At 46.7% G+C, this 17517-nt stretch overlaps 1 protein-coding gene across 1 annotated transcript; it reads left to right on the forward strand.

Moving 5' to 3' along the window:
• The first annotated feature begins 1560 nt into the window (after nt 1-1560).
• LOC147700818 (olfactory receptor 1L4-like) lies at nt 1561-2553 on the forward strand. The gene has a single exon (XM_086929247.1). It carries the CDS (start codon nt 1561-1563, stop codon nt 2551-2553), a length of 993 nt encoding a protein of 330 aa, XP_086785373.1.
• The last annotated feature ends 14964 nt before the right edge of the window (nt 2554-17517 follow it).

Genomic DNA, 17517 nt, shown 5'->3' on the forward strand with positions numbered 1-17517 from the left:
ATACCCTGGATTTTCAGGATCACGGTTTTTGAAAACTCCAATGGTATGTTATTAAAAAGATAAGTATATTTGGGAGAACATACATCTTAATTAAATTAACAGGACCATATAGTAATGGTATGTTCTGCCATCTTTGCAAGATAATCTCAACTTCCCTTGAAATTCTACCAAGATTCACCATTGGTATTGTCCTAGAGTCTTGAGTTATTGTAATCCCAAGGTATCCTAATTCTGTCTCATAAACCTCACCCTGATTAGCCATATTCAAAGCCATGACCTTCATTTTTTCTTTATTTATCTCATAACCTGAGCACTTCCTGAAGGTGCCAGATTCATGTATAAGCTCATACAGGTTAGTATCTACACAGGAGGAGAACAGGATTAAATCATCTGCGTAAATAGCCAGTTTTCTAACGAACCCACCCACTTTAAATGGGACGATCTTTTCATTTAGCCTTAAACTCTGAGCAAAAGGCTCCAGATAGATATCAAATAGAATAGGAGACAACGGGCATCCCTGCCTTGTTCTGCATTCTATGTTCACCATCAGGGATAGACTACCATTAACTAAAATGCGAGCATGGGGTGAACTATAGATTTTTTGATTACTTCTTTAAATCCTACGGTGAAGTCCATAACATCCAAGGTTCTGTCTAAAATATGCCTAAAAAATTCCAGTTGACCCGGTCAAAAGCTTTGGCCGCGTTGACCGTAATGATTGACAAAGGGCAACCAGATTCTGAGACCAGGTCGACTGAGCCAATCCAGCGTACTCTGAGTTGCCTGTCCACTGCCCTTCTCATGCAGTGAGCCCACCCTGGAAAGGGTGGTGAAGGATGCCATGAAGGGGGCCCTAACAGGACCCTCATGCCTCATCAAGACCTGGGGGTACAGATAGGAGGGCACATGTTGTGCCTTCCTGGTATTACACCCCTGTTCCTGCACAGTGTGGCGTGCATACCACACCATGCAGGAACTTGCTGCAGGTGCTGTCCTTATTGCTAGCTGCATGAGCCTAATAGCCTGCTTCCATGGACCTTTGCAGCACCGCCTGCCTGCCATGGATTACAATCGTAAACCTGCAGGTAGGCCAACACAGCTTTGGCGGTCCTCCTGCGTACAGCTTGGAGGCAGCACCATAGGAGGAATGCTAATCTCTTAATAAGTCACTCAGTCTGATGGTAAAGCCTTTGACTATGACAAACAGGCATGGCGTACTTATCTTATGCTGCTTCGTGGTCAAACCGATATTGTATACAGGTTGTAGTCAACTAAGAACAGTTAGTACTGATTGGCACTTTACATTTTCTTGGTGCTTTGTGCCTTAAATCTATACAGGGTTGTTTTTGTTACTCATTACATTATGTATCTTTGTGTATTCAATAGGTTGTAAGAGGTTTGCATTTTTAACTATTTTACTGATAAATACATTTATACTTAAGGTCTTTTCTGTGCCGTAGTTGAGCTTACATTACTGAACTTCTAATGAATAATTTTTGCATTGACATTATTGGTGTTTTTGTTTTTAGTCTTTTTAGAAACTGCTGCATCATTGGGAGAATGAAAGAAGAAAATCAGAGCTCAATGAAGGATTTCCTGATTGTAGGATTTTCAGATCTGCCACAAATACAAGTTCCACTTTGCGCTGCATTTTCAGTGATATACCTCTTAATACTGGGGAACTTATTAATCATGGTAACAGTTTACTGCAAATCACAGCTGCACACACCTATGTATTTCTTCCTCACAAATTTGTCCTTTAATGACATCTGTTACACCTCAATCATTTTCCCGCAGATGCTGGTCCACTACTTTATGGACAATACACATGTTTCTTTTACTGAATGCCTCATGCAGGTGTACTTTTTCATGTTTTTTGTGATTGTAGAATATATCCTCCTTGCGGTAATGGCTCTTGATCGGTATGTTGCCATCTGCAGTCCCTTACGCTACCCGGTTGTCATGAATAAGTATGTTTGCTTCGGTTTGGCTGTGGTAACCTGGGCACTAAGCTTCATTATGGCACTGCCACATACCGTCTTACTGTATCACCTCTCCTTCTGCAAATCCCATACAGTCAACCATGTTTTCTGTGATCCCACAGTTCTCATGAAGATTTCCTGCAGCAACACTCAGAAGATTGAGACACTTACCTACACTTTAGGTGTAGTAGTGGCATTCTTTTGCTTTAACTTAATCATTTTTTCTTTTGTCAACATTGCCTCATCCATTTTTAAAATTAAATCTAGAGGCGGGAAGCACAAGGCCTTCTCAACATGTGGGTCTCATCTCACTGTAGTTGTTATTTTCTTTGGTTCTCTCTTTGGTACCTATGTGCGACCCGCATCAACATATTCAACAAAAGACACCAACATTTCCTCTTTGTCATATATCATTCTCACTCCCCTCTGTAACCCTATTATATACTGCCTGAAAAACACTGAGTTTAAAAATGCCTTGAGAAAGAAAAAGAATAATCTGATGACTCTGGTGGAGAGAGAACATATTCACTGGGTGAGGCTGCCAAACCAATGTTGCAAATTTAATTGCTGATAAAATAGCAGCAGGTAACAATGCTGGACTTCCCTGTGCACTATGAAATCTTGATTGCATGATATCTGTTGTTCACCAAGAGATGATTTTGATGCTGAATCCTCAGCTTTGTCATAACAAATAATGTCATCATTTTCATTTCTTACATGGTCAACAATTGTAGAGCGATGAAAATTGTTTCTCTATCAGAAAAAAAAGGAATTTATACAAACATGTAAATGATACAAAGGATTACTAGAAGATACAGGGCCCGATGTAGGAGACCTAATACCGGTCGGAAATGGCCGAATTCTGCCGTTTCCGACCGGTATTACGGTTTTCTTATGTAGGGGGCTTCATAAGTACAGAATCGGTAATTTTACCGATTCTGTACCTTTACCGTTTCGGTAAAATACCGAATCGGTAAATGTACAGATTCGGTAAATAGAGATGTAGGTGGCACTCTGAAGAGTGCCACAGGCCTTCAAGAGTCTGTATTTTACCACCCAATTCAATTGGGTGGTAAAATACCGAATCCAGGTGTGCATGCACATCTGTGCATGCACACCTGTGCCATGTGACACACACACACTTGTAATTGGGGTGCTAGAGGGTGTCAAAGTGACACCCCCTGCACCCTTGCAAGAATAGGTAATTACTGAATCGGTAAATACCGAATCGGTATTCCACATTGATTCCTATGGACTTCAAGGCCCATTGGAATCAATGGGGGATATCGATTCGGTATTTACAGAATCGGTAAATACCGAATCTTACAGATTCGGTATTTACCGAATCAGATTTACCTACATTTCCCCCCCTCAAATTTACCACTTCTTAAATACCGAATCGGTATGATTCGGTATTTTAGAAGTGGTAAATTAGATTTACCTACATCGGGCCCACAATGTGGTACACAAATAGAATCTTCAGTGCATTTGACGTTTAAACTTCAGTGGATATTTGCAAGGCTACACTTAGGGGTGCTGTTAGAAATGGTGGGCTCTCGCTGACAGAAGGGTGCACCTTGTCCAAGTAGGGATCCTTAATTCTTGTAAGGGTATGGGGATTATACATGTAAAAGAAAGTTTTGATGTCAGGAAGACCTGCAAACAGTACCTTGGAAATGAAGGACATTGTGGACCTTGCAATGAGATCCGATGCTGAGGCGTCAGCAGTAGTCAGTTTAACAGGTCAGTGCAGGTGCCGTTGGGCCTTTGAAGTTGCATGCATTGCAGGCAGAACTCAGTGAGGCTGACATCAGGAGATCTGACATCAGCAGGCTTCAGGGCTGGGGTGTGAAATGCATCGGAGTAGCATGCAGCACCCTCAGATTGCAGTGAGGGAAGCAGCTTGGTAATAGGATCAAGTGGTGTAGGTGAGAACAGAACTGTGCTGCGAAGTGGGACATACTTGTCACAATGCTAGAAGGTTCTGCAGGATGCAAGCAGTGTTGGCATTGTTTCTGAAGCCATGTCATCAGTAGACGATCTGGAGTCAATGGCACTGGCGGGCCATGGCGCGATGGGTAATGGGGCAGTATGTTGTGTAACTTACAAGCTGTGCCCCCAGGCCAAAGTAAAGGCAGCAGCATCAATGTCACCATGGAGCAGCAAAATTGGGGATAGCCGGGCAGCAATGTGAAGTGAGGCAGGTAGAAGTGGTCGGCGGCGGTGGCAGTGGCAAATAGTGGTGGCGATGAGACCTTGGTTGCGGTGTGAAGCGGGTGATGCACTCTGTGGTCCAGACAGGTCAGGGAGCTGAAAGCCGTTGGGTTGCTTTTTCTTCTGTTGCAGCACAAAACACACATTTCCCAGTGCCGGTAGCAGATGATCTAGAAGTCTTGGCTGTTCCTGAGACTTCTTGAACAAGGGTCAAGCACTACATCAAGCCCTTGGAAAAAAATAAGCTGCAAAAGTTCCCCAAGACAAAAGCAGCCACTGCAAGCCAAAATAGAAAAGCAGGCAGCAAGTTGTGGCTCCTTCTTACAGCTTCTCTAGCTCTTAGAAAGTTCCTTAGTCCAAAACAGTTTCATGAAGTCTTTGATTTCCAAGAGACTTCCAACAGGAGGCAATCTATAATTCAAGCCCTTGGAGAAAACTCTACCAGCAGGATGATGAAAGTACAATCCAGTCCTTTACATGCCCAGGAGAGAAGCAGCTCACAGTAGGCCAACACAGCAAAACACGCAGCAAAGTTGCAGTTCTTCCTGGCATCTTTTCCAGCCCTTCTTCCTGGCTGGTTACTTAGTTCAGCGGTGAACTACATTTTCTCTTTGAAGTTTTAGGTATCTGTGTCCTGGTAAAAAAAAAAAGTTCTGTAGTCATTGGTCCAGCTTCACTACAGGAGATGGAGATCACATGGTGTAGTGAAGACACAACCTATTCAGGTGCTAGTGAACACTCCTCCTTCCACTCTGAATAAAGAAAGGTCTATTTCGCATGGCTTTTAATCACCCAGGAAAGGCAGGACCCACCTCAACCCCCCTTGTGACTGTCTAGTGTGAATTCACATCCCATACTCCTGTCACTCCAAAACCAGATGCTGAATACACAAACAGGCAGAGGCAAACCGGATGGTTAAGTAAGAAAATGTCCACTTTCTAAAAGTGGCATTTTCAAAAACACAATTTAAAAAACACCTTTACTAAAAGGTGTGTTATTCAATTCTAATTTCCGAAAAGCTTAAACTCAATTTTGTACATTGTTACAGTGCAGTATCAATGATAGCCTATGGTACATACATCTTTTGTCAAAACATTTTTTATTACATTTTACAAAACAGCGATTCAAGGCACAATCCGCCCATATACCCTCGCAGGGGATCTCCTAAGCCTGAAGTAGAGTATTCATACAAACAGAAAAGAAGGGGGGAGGAGCCACCAACACAATTCAGTGTACCCAAGTCACTTCCGCAGCACCGTTGTAGGGCTCAGCTTCGAGAAAGAATGGGTACAATCACAAGATCGACCGTGTGAGGGTGATCACGAGAATGTGCGTCACATCTGGGAATGTCTCTGTGATGCTTAACGCCCCCATAGGCTTTGTTTTGGCCATCAGTCAGTATGTGCAAGTAGAGAGGATCGCCCCTCGAGGTCACAAAGAAAATAAAAAGTGGAAATCACACCAAGAACCAAACAATGAAACCCAACAAACCCCCTATTAAATTGAGGATATCCCAATGTAGAAGAAAATATATATTTATTTGGAGATGGTAAGACAGAGCACAGCACATATGGAAAGGTCCAGGAATCCAGTAAACTGTCCAACCTGGAACTTGGAACCTGATCGGTAAGATGCAGGCACGCATCAATACATTCCAGGCTGCAGCACAGAAAAACATTAATAGACATAGAAAACAATATTATGAATAAAGAATGCAACACCCCCCTCCCTCCCCCTCCCAGGTGGTGGTGCTGCAATACAATAGAGTTTCTTCAGTGTGGAACCTCTCAGAGTTGGAAAATATGGAGGGCCCTAGTTGTTGGAGGGCAAACCGCCGATGGGAGACCTCTCAAGAGGAAGGAGTTTAAAGGGCCCCATCGAAATTCAAAATTCTTAAAATCCTCCCAAAAGGTATCAGATATGCGCTCCAGGCTAAGCAGCCACCACAGTCGGGAATGCCACAGGGACATCGCTGGTGCCTCCCTCTACTTTCATGCCACCGCTATAGCGATCTTGGCTGTCCCCAAACATAACCACATAATTCTCTTATCAGCCCTGGTTTGGTGTTCTAGCATAGGATCCCTAATGCCAAGTAGGGCCTCTGTCATTGATGTCTGGATGGGGTACCCCAGGATGTCCTTCACATGTGCCAGGATCTCTTCCCAGAACGGCCTAATGGTGGGGCAGTCCCACCAGATGTGTTGGAAGTCTCCCAATAGGCCACATCCTCTCCAACATCAATCTGACGAGCCTGGAAAAATTCTAGCCAGTTTGGACGGGTGTAAGTACCAGTCCATCATTACTTTCAAATGGGCTTCTTGTAAAGCCGTGGACTGATTGAGTTTAAAAATGTCGGTCCAAAGATGGGCCCACTCTGCATCTGAGATGTCTCGCTGGGCCATACCTTCCCACAATGCCATATCTCTTGGGCGGGGGGGGCAGCGCTGGAGAGAGTAAGAGCTTATACAGAGCTGAAATAGCACCCTTCATGGACGTAGTTTTGATGAGGAGGGATTCGAATCTAGTGAGGGGTCTGGTAGCACCTTCTCTAAACCGTGGCTCGAGAGCCCAATGCAGCAGTAGTGCGTGGTGATATCGCTCGTGGTCCACAATCCCATAATACCTTTTGTAGTTCTCAAATGTAAGGGGATCATAAGTGTGGAATAAATGTGTCAGTGCGACACAACCGCCTCCCTGCAAGCATTAAAGGGCCCTTCTTGAAGCACTGGGGGGAATGAAGAGGTAAAATGTATACGTGTAAAGGGCGAAGGGAAGGAAGTCCATCCTTCCTTTGTCGCCACGGAATCCCAGACTCTAGGAGTAGTGCGTCTAGGGGTGCTAAGATATGCATTTTTGGGTCTGTCCTGTTTGTCGAGCCAAATCAAGTCCCATATCATTCTACCTGCTATGCTACAGTCCATGTGGATTCCTTTTTTGACCATTCGACCAGAATTCGTAGTTGGGCTGCCTTATAGTAGAGTCTAGGATCAAGAAATCCTGCTCCCCCCTCCCTCTGCGGACGACGAAGCATAGAAAAGGAGAAACGGGCCCGCCCTCCCTGCCAGACAAATTGTAGGATCATCGTTTTCATGCGTCTAAAGTAGTCCTACTCTAGTTCTATGGGGAGCGCCTGTAATAAATAGAGTAATTTGGGGAGGGTCATCTTTACAGCATGGATGCGCCCCAACCAGGAGAGAAAAAGCGGCTTCCACCTCGTCAGGTCTGCTTGAACGCGGGTGATAATTGGGGAAAAATTGGCAGCATATAATTTCTCTACCAATGGCGTTAATTGCACCCCTAGGTATTGAATGGAAGAGGACGCCCACGCTAGAGGTGATAGCGATCGGAGTTGTAAAGCTTCCGCATGTGAAAGGGTGAGATTGAGTATATAGGACTTATCCAGATTAACCTTGAAGCCCGCCGCTTTTTCAAAGGAACCAAGCACTTCCTTGAGATGTGGGAGCGATCCTATCGGGTTGTACAAGGAAAGGAGGATGTCGTCTGCAAAGAGGGAGATTTTGTGGGATTCTCCTGTAAAAGGGAGGCCCTCTATCCCTGGGTGTTCCCTGACAGCTATAGCTAAGGGCTCTATACTGAGAGCGAACAACAGGGGAGACAGGGGGCATCCCTGTCTGGTCCCCCTGGAGTGGTAGAATAAGACGGATTGAACACCGTTAATTGAGACTTTGGATCTTGGGTGTCTATATTTGGCCCGGAGCATATTTATGAATTGGGGGAAAAGCCAAATTTCGCGTGTGTGGCTAGCAGGAAGCTCCAATCAATGTGGTTGAACGCCTTTTCGGCATTTAGTCGGACTAGGACCACAGGAATTGTAAATTTGTTGGCCTTCTCAATTAGGTGGATAATGCGGCGGGTGATGTGCTTTTGGCGCCCCTTGATGAAGCCAGATTGATCTGGATGGACAAGAAATGGCATGAGTTTGTTCAACCTTTTGGCCAATATGGAAGAGTATACCTTTGCGTCAATGTTTAAGAGGGCAATGGGCAGGTAGGAGGCACAGCGGTTGGTGTCTTTTCCCGGTTTGGGGATCACTGAGATCACCGCCTCGGCCATAGAGTCTGAGGTGTCGCCGTCCGAAGCCATCTGATTGAAAAGTCGAACCAGGTGGTGACCAATGTCGGCCGCAAATGTCTTATTAAAAACCGCAGTATACCCGTCAGTGCCGGCGCCTTATGGGGTTTCAGCACCTTCCACTTCCTCAAGTGAGATCGGAGCTATAAGTTCCTCATTCCACGCTGGGGAGACCTGTGGAACTGGTAAGTCCCTAAGGAAGGCTTGTTGCTGCTTAGTTTCCAGTGCGTCTGCTGAGTACAGGGAGTTATAAAAGTTCCCAAAAAGACCCGCCTTATCCTCGTCTTTATGGAGTATCCTTCCCGATGCATCTTGAATACCCCCTATGTATTCCTGCTCTCTCTTGTCCTTCAGTTGTCGAGCTAAGTGTTTCCCCACCTTGTTGCCCTGGGTATAGGACAGGTTGCGCAGCTTGAGAAGGGTGAATTCTGCCCCATTGTTATAAATTGCCTGTAGTTTGCCCCTGAGTGCCATGAGTTTGCGAAGTGTCTGCCTAGTGGGTGTAAGTTTGTTGGTTCGTTCAACAGCTGCTAATCCCTCCTCCAAAAGTTCCTTGTCTTTTGCCCGCTGCCTATTCAGGGCTGAGTTAAGCGCTATGCTTTTACCCCGCAGCACAGCTTTGATAGTGTCCCATGTGATATATTCAGAGGTCTCCTCCGGCCTATTAAGGGTGAAGAATTCCTTGATAGTCTCCCGCAATTGTGTAGTTGACTCCCTATCCCTCGCCAGGGCCTCTGGAAAATACCAGCGAGCAGGAGTTGGAGCATTGCCTAGCCACGACAGACACACTGTATAGAGGCCATTATCCGACACTGAGATGGGGAGTATCTTAGCATCCTGGAGATTGCCCTGTAGGGACTGACTGGCGAAGATGTAATCTATTTGAGAGTAGGTCTGGTGGACATGTGAGAAGAAGGAATATAGTCTCGGGTATGTGGGTCTAAGGCCCGCCATGTGTCCAAAAGTCCAAGGTCTTTAATGTGCGTCTGTGTGGCATCGGGAAAAGTGGCCATGTCGGAGCAGCGTGTGTTCGTGCTGTTGAGTTCTGGGTGTCAAACCAGATTGAAATCCCCCATGAGGAATATAGGGCCCTCTGCAAAGTCTGTCACTTTACCCAAAAGTGCGTGCAAAAAATTATTTTGCCCAGTGTTAGGGGCATATATTGCCACAAAAGTGCACACCTTCCCCTTCAATCGTCCCTTGACCATCAGCCATCTCCCTTCTTTATTGCCCTGAATACCTAGGTGTTGGAACTGAACAGATGAACTAAAGAGGAGAGCTACCCCCTTCTGTTTAGAGGAGGCCGAGGATTTATAGATAAGGGGGTATTTTGTATGTTTAAGATGGTGTTCTTCAGCTTTCAACATGTGTGTTTCCTGCAGGGCCACTATGTCTAAATGATGATCCAGAATGTATTTCCAGACATTCTGGCGCTTCTGAGGGAAGTTGAGCCCTTTAACGTTCCAGGTTCTTATTGTAAGTGGCATTATAGGTCAGACCTTGGTGTTTCCTCTGTCGAATCAATTCCCTGACCTGCCCTCTCTTATAGCATGTCCTCTCCCCTCGGCTTCCCCCGTGTGCGCCCGGTAAGGACTGGACCCATAGATGCTCCAGGTATCCCCATATGACATTGTTGAGGCCACCCTCGTCCCCTCCCATTCCCGGTTCCCCCTCCTGGTGCCACGCGAAACATTCTGCAATATGCCACTTTAAGGTCTCTGCAGTGAGAAATATAACGGTACCACCACCACCATCCCCCTCCCTCCCCTGAACACCCCCAACATTAAAAAAAAATACTAAACCAAAATAGCAATCAAAACCATTTGTGTTGTCGCCGCGTGGGGCACTCCTGTCCGCGCATAGGTTGGTGGGGACTATGGGTCCTGGGACCCAGTCCGCACAGCGCACCAGCGTCCTCACAATAAGGGAGTATCAGGACCAATGTGACTCACAGTTCATCTCAGTCTCTGCAGTAGAAGACTCCCGCCCAATGTTTCTGTCTCTGGAAGGTGTGGCAAGGGCCAAACTCGCATCAACATGAGTTGCCATTCTTCACAGTGAGGAGGTCAGTTCAGAACTACCATAGCCCACTGTAAAAATGAAACATGTCCTCACCTATCCACGTCGTCATCGATTCTTCTTTTTCATAGCCTGTGACCAGGTCAGGGATTTGGCCGCTTCTCTCGATGGGCTGCCTGAAGCACCTGATACGGGGTCGCCCTTCTCTGCTGGTAGGCCCAGGAGATATAGGCCCTTCTGAAGCATGGTGATGTGGTGCCTCTTGTTGTGGAGCTCGAAGCTAAGGCCTTAAGGGTACGTCCAGCGGTACCTAACCCTATCTTCTTGAAGCTTTGCAGTGATCGGCCGCATGAGTTGTCTGCGTGTTAAGGTAGAAGGGGCAACATCCTGGAATATGGAACAGGAGAAGTTTTGGAAGGAAACAGATTCTTTGGTTCTGGCTACTTGCAGAACGGCCTCCTTGACCTTGTAGGAGTGGAATTTCGCCAGGATGTCCCGAGGTTTCCGACGCTCACCTTTCGGGAGAGGGTCCACCCTATGCACTCTGTCGAGCTTTATTTTAAATACTGTGGGGCTCAGGATTTCTGCAAAGAGTCCTTCTATGAAAGTCTCCAGGTCGCCACTCTATGCGCCTTCCTACAGGTCCCTGATGCAGACGTTCTCCCGTCGAGCACGATTTTCCAAATCCTCGGTCTTCAGTATTGTTTGCTGCAATTGTTCCTTCAGACAACGAACCTCCATCTGGTAGTCTCCCATCGCCTGCTTCTGCTCCTGATGATTCGACTCAAGATCCAGAACTCTGGTACCCACCGAGTCCACATCACGCTGCTGCGAGGCCATGCGTTCCGAGATATCCGATCGTAGTTGGTCAATGGATGTTTTAATGTCCTGGCCTAATTCATTGCGTAGTTCTGACTTGAAATCCTTGAGCATGGATTGGAAGTCCGCCTCTGTTAGGGACATGGTCGTCTTCTCTCAGTTGCCCCGTAGGATTGGTCACGCGCCTGCAGCAGTGAACAAATCAGATACTCTGCCAAACCCTTTAGTTGTGCCTTTCTTTGGAGGCATAAGGAAGCGGCAAAAATGGATCTACCGACAACGACTCCGTCAGGGTGGCTCTTGATATCACCAGTGGGGGATAGCCACGTAGTTGAGGGAGTCCCCTCAGTCTCACCACCCCTGCGCCGGACTGTGCATCCCCTCCGACTCTCAAAGGCCTGAAGCCACAGCGTTCCTGGCTCGTTCCGATTCCGTCATCGTGCAGAGGTTTGCAGATCTTCAGGGCAGCTTTTGCAGGTTGTGGATCATGTGGACTACCCTCCAGCCTTGCGGCATCACCCGCACTTCTTCCCGATGCTCCACGAGGTGCAGTCATACATCAAGGCATCCCTCCGGCTGCCATGTTAGGGTAAGGCAGTTGGGTCACCTGCTCCTCTCTCTCAGGGTGTGCCGTGGGCATGCCAGTCACTGAGACTCACCCCTGAGCCTCTGCTGCCTCCCAGCGCCGCCCGACCTCCATAGATGTCTCGTCAACGCCCGCCAAAGCCTCCGGTGCCAGCAGAGCCCGTAGCGAGTCATGCGGCCGCAGCCATCTTGCCGCCGGAGCTCCGCTCTGATCTGAGACACCAAGGATTTAGGGGTTCCGGGGCTCCGTTGCTCATCGAGGGCATCTCCACCGGGTGTAGCAACATTTTTTCCATCTGGAGATGAGTCAGAGCTTGATCTCACCATCCAACTTTTGCCGATCAGGGACGCTGTAAGCTGTGCGGACCGGGAGCTGAAGCAGTTCACATCTTGCCCGGCCACGCCCCTGAACAGACATCTTTTAATAGTGAAAAATGACATACAGATAAAATTACTATCAGAAGACATAAAACACACTACTACCAGTCACGGCTGGCATAGCTTATGAATGGGGGTGCCGGTTCATGCGGGAGGGGGATTACATATATTTTTTTTTTTATTGAAATATAACTTTCTTGAGTCCCGCTTCATCACTGCTCGGTCTACTCCTGCTTTCCTGCCTCCGCAGGAAAAGGAAGCAGACAGCCTCCCTCCCCTCCCCTTATACAATCACAACAGTGCAATGGCAGCGTTGTGATTGGTTGGAACGCTGATCAGCCAGGCGCCTATGTAGAGGCAATTTTTTCCATGTAAACTGTCTGTCTGTATTTCTGTTGCGTCTTTATACACCTATCATGCAGCTTTCTGCACACCTCTGGCCTTTTTCTGCACCTCTCCTGTTTCTAGCTGTACTACTCATTCCTCTTACTTCACCTCTCTTGCCTCTTTCTGTACCTTTCTTTAATCTTTCTAATATTTTCTTCCTTCTTTATGCACCTCTCATGCTTAATTCTGCACATCTCTTGCCTCTTTCTGTAACTCTTTTGCTTCGTTCTGTACTTGTATCACCTGTTTCTGCACCCTTCTTGCCTCTTTCTGCTCCTCTGTTGCTTATTTATGCTCTTCTCTTGATTTTTCTGCACACCTCTTGCCTCTTGCTCCACCCCTCTTCCCTCTTTCTGCATCTATCTTGCCTCTTATCATACCTCTGTTTCTTCGTTCGCTTTTCTCTTGCTTTTTTCTGCACTACTCTTCCCTCTTTCTGTACCTCTTTTGCCTCTTTCTGCACATCTCTTGCCTCTTTCTTCACCTCTGTTACTCCTTGCTGTACTTTTGCTGTTTCTTTCAGGACCTCTCATGCTTCTTGCTGCACTATTCTTGCCTCTTTCTGTACCCCTCTTCCCTCTTTCTGCAGTCTCTTGCCTGTTTTTTTACCTCTCTTGGCTCTTTCTGCACACATCTTGCCTCTTAATGCACCCCTCTTCCCTATTTCTTAACCCATCAATCAATTAATCAATCATATCATTTGTAAAGCGAATACTCACCATTGAGGGGCTCACGGTGCTGGACTGGAGAATGCGGCTACTGCTTTTTTCCCTCTTTCTGTACCTCTTTTGCCTCTTTCTGCACCTGTCTTCCCTCTTTCTGCACTTAGGTTGCTCCTTTCTGCAGCACTCTTGCATCTTTCTGCACCTCTCTTTATTTCTTTAATTCTCATGCCTCTTTCGGCACAGCTCTTGCCTCTTTCAGCAACTCTGTTTCTTTTTTCTGTACTTTTATTGCTTCTTTCTGCACCTCTCTTGCTTCTTTCTGCACTCCTCAGGCATCTGTCTACACCCCTGTTGCCTCTTTCTGCACCCCTCTTCCCTCTTTCTGCACTTCTCTTGTTTTTCTATGCAATTCTCTTGCTTCTTTCTGCACCCTGTTGCCTCTTTCTGTAACCCCTTCCCTCTTTCTATACCTCTCCTGCCTCTTTCTGCACCTCTCTTGCTCCTTATGTACTTCTCTTGCCTCTTTCTGCATTCCTCGTGCCTCTTTATGCACCTCTGTTGTTTCTTTATGCACTTCCGTTGCTTCTTTCTGTACCTTTCTTGCTTCTTTATGCATCCCTCTTGCCTCTTACTGCACCCCTGCTCCTAAGGTTGAGGGGACATCTCCGTTCCGCCCACGGAATGTGTGGAGATTTTTCTTTCTGCCCTTGCGCAAAGAAGGTGGAGATTTGAGGCAAATTTCCACACATTTGGGGGCGGAACGGACGTTGGGCGCCTGCCTCCCTCCCGCTTCCCGCCCACCTCCTGCCGCCCGTATGAAATTATACTTAAAACAAAAGCCTAAAAGGAAACTTGAATAAAACTTACCTTATTGTGGCCGCATCCTTCCCCATTGCGGCTTCATCTGGAAACTGTGCATGCGCGGGAGCCTGCACATACGCAGTTTCCAGATGAAGCAGCGATGGGCAAGGATGCGGCTGCAATAAGGTAAGTTTTATTTAAGTTTCATTTTAGGCTTTTAAACATAATTTAATAAGCGGGGCGGGAGGCGGGTGGGAGGTGGGCGGGCGGGCATCGCGTAACGGACATATGCGGAGAGGCACGGAGATTGGTTCAAACTCCCTGCCTCTCCGCGAAAGTCCCTTACGCGACTTCCGCCCACTCCATCTTTCTGTATCTCTGTTGCTTCTTTCTGCACGTCTCTTGCTTCTGTCTGCATCCCTCTTGCCTCTTTCTGCATGCCTCTTGTTTTTTTCTGTACTTCTCATGCCTCTCTCTACACCACTCCGACCTCTTTCCGCAACTCTCCTGTTTCCTTCTTTACTTCTCATGCTTCTGTCTGTATCTTTCTTGCAGCTTTCTGCAATTCTTTTTCCTCATTCTGCAACTCTGTTTCTTCTTTCTACACTTGTATTGCTTATTTCTGCTTCTGTGGCTACTTTCTGCACTCCTCTGTCCTCTTTCTGCACCCCTGTTGCCTCTTTCTGTACCCCTCTTCTTTCTTTCTTCACTTCTCTTCCTTTTTTTGGCAAATCTGTTGCTACTTTCTGCAGCCTGTCGCCAATTTCTGTACCCCTCTTCCCTCTTTCTGCTCCTCTCCTGCCTCTTTCTGCACCTCTCTTGATCCATCTGTACTTCGCTGGCTACTTTATGCACCATGTTTGCCTCTTTCTGTACCCCTGTTCCCTCTTTCTGTATCTCTGCTACATTTTCCGGCACCTCCGTTCATTCTTTCCACACTTCTCTTGCTTTTCTTTCTACACAGTTCTTGTGTCTTTCTGAACCCCTCTTGCCTATTTATGCAGCCCTCTCCCCTGTTTCTGTAACTTTCTTGAACTTGTGTTGTTTCTTTCTTTACCTCTCTTTCTTCTTCCTGAACTCCTCTTGCCTCTTTCTGTACTCCTCTTCTCTCTTTCTCTGTATCTCTTTACTTTTTTGATACCTCTCGCTATTTTCTGAACTTCTTTTGCATCTTTTCGCAATTTTGTTGCTTCTTTCTGCACTTCAGTTGCTTCTTTCTGCTTCTTGCTTGCTTCCTTCTGCCCCCCCATTACCTTTTCTGTATCTATTTATTATTTATTTATTTTAGTGTTTTATAGAGCACGAACTGGATTTGTAAGGGTATTAGAGCGCTTTACAGAGTCAGAGAGTCAAACAATAGGCAGCATATCACAAGAGTACTGTAGATCAGAGCTCTTTACAGAGTCAGAGAGACATATAATAGGCAGGATATTACAAGAGTACAGTATATTAGGGGGAGGGGGTGCTGGGTACCAGAGGGATGGGAGAATACAACAATAACATTACAATTACTGAAGACAGACCACCGGTTTCTTGCTGGGGCGAGGTCACAGGATGAGGGCAGTAGTCCTGACTCCTGAGGTGGTTGTGGAACGGGTTTAGCCAAGGAATTTACCCATGAGGAAGGATCTAGCCTCCTTTTTGTAGCATGCCAGAGAGAGGATTCTTCTGATGGCAGGTGGGAAGGAGTTCCATATTCTTGGTGCAGCCCCAGTGAACGCCCGATTATAGGTTTCCTTTTTCCGAAAGCGTGTAGGCTGGAGTAGGAGGGCACTGGCCGACCATGAATTTCTGCTTCCTCAGGATATCACAAGTTTCTGTGCAAGATACGCAGGGGAGTTAGAGTGTATGGCCTGGCGTGTGATGCATGTCATCTTGAGTTGAATCCTAGCCTCGAGAGGAAGCCAGTTCAACGCTTTCAGATGAGGAGTGATGTTATCAAATTTCCTTGTGCCGGTAAGTAGTCTGGTGGCTGCATTGAGGCAGGCATTTAAGGGTGCTAGGGAGATCTTGGGTAAACCAGAGAGGGTGGAGCAACCATATCCCAGCCTAGAAATAACTAATGATTGGACTGCGAGTTTTAGGTCAGGAGCGTCAAGAAAGGGTTTCAGTTTCCATAGGTAGCTCAGGTGGAATCTGGCAGATTTGGCCATTGAGTTGATGTGGTCAGGCATGTTTAGGTTATAATCCAAGGTAATTTCCAGAGATTTGGCCGAGTCTACAATGGTCGGGGGACAGTTTAAGGCTGTGATAGCTTTAATCTATATCTCGATATCAGAATTGCTTTTGGCCGGGAGATTAGGCGGAGTTCAGTTTTCTTAGCATTGGGTTTGAGTTGGTTGGAGGAGAGCCATTGGACGGTCAGTTCAGGGCCTCATTCAAGGTGAGGATCTCCTCAAGAGATGAGATTTTAATGTAGATCTGAGTGTCGTTGCCATACACATGGTAGGAGATATTTGCAGTGCATAGGACTTCAGCAAGGGGTTCTAAATAGAGGTTGGAAAGGGAGGGGGACAATGTTGATCCTTGAGGGACTCCCACTGTGACCAAGGAGGGAGCGGACAGGTTGCCTTTGATTAGGAATCTCTGAGATCGGTTTTGGAGGTAGGAACTTAACCAGTCGAGGACTGTGGCATCTAATCCCATCCTATGTTTGAGGCGTTCAAGTAGCATCTCGTGGTTTACCGTGTCGAAGGCTGAGGATAGATGTAGGAGGATTAGGAGACAGGTTTTGCATTGGTCAAGGGCCTGTAGAGCATCATCAACGATGTGAAGCATGGTGTCTACAGTGTTTTGTCCAGGTCGGAAGCCAGATTGGCAGTCATGAAGTAGATGGAAGTTGTTGATGGGTGACTTAGCTGTAGTTGCAAACACTTTTACAGCACTTTAGCCAAGAGGGGAATGTTGGAGATCGGTCTAAAATTGTCTGGGGAGGCTGGGTCCAGCGACGGCTTTTTCAGAATGGGTAGGACTTGGCCTGCTTTCAGAGAGTCCGGGATTGATCCCTGCCGGAGAGAGGCGTTGATTATCACAGTCCAGCTAGGAATAATGGATTGGGCAGCGGTCACAAGACAGTTTGAAGGGAGCGGGTCATTGTAATGGTTGTTCGGGTTTAGGGTGGAAAGGATTTTGGCAACAGAGTCTTCATCAAAGAGTGAGAAATCGGTCCAATGTGTTAGATTCTTAGGTGAGGACTGTGGAGGCAGGAGGGGAGGAGGCAGAAGGTCAAGGTTCCGTAGAGGTAGAGAGGCAGCACAAATTTTGTTACCTAAGGTCTTGATTTTGTGTTAAAAAAACTAGGAGAATTCCTTGGAAGAGATGAGAGACTTGGGGTTTTCTTTCACTGTTTTGGACAATCTGTTCGATTGGTGTTTGACCAGCTCAAAGAGTTTGCGTTGTCTATTCTGGGCATGTCCTAGTTCCATTCTGAAGAACTCTTTTTTTGAGTTGAGGATGTTCTTGTATGTATTTCTGGCCTGGCAGAGAAGTTTTAGTTGATCTGTTGAGGGGTGCTGTCTCCAGATTCTTTCGGCTTGTCGGAGGGATCTCCTCTCGTCGTTGAGGGAACCAGTGAA

This window comes from Lissotriton vulgaris, chromosome 7, assembly GCF_964263255.1.
Source record: "Lissotriton vulgaris chromosome 7, aLisVul1.2, whole genome shotgun sequence".
Lineage (NCBI taxonomy): Eukaryota > Metazoa > Chordata > Amphibia > Caudata > Salamandridae > Lissotriton > Lissotriton vulgaris.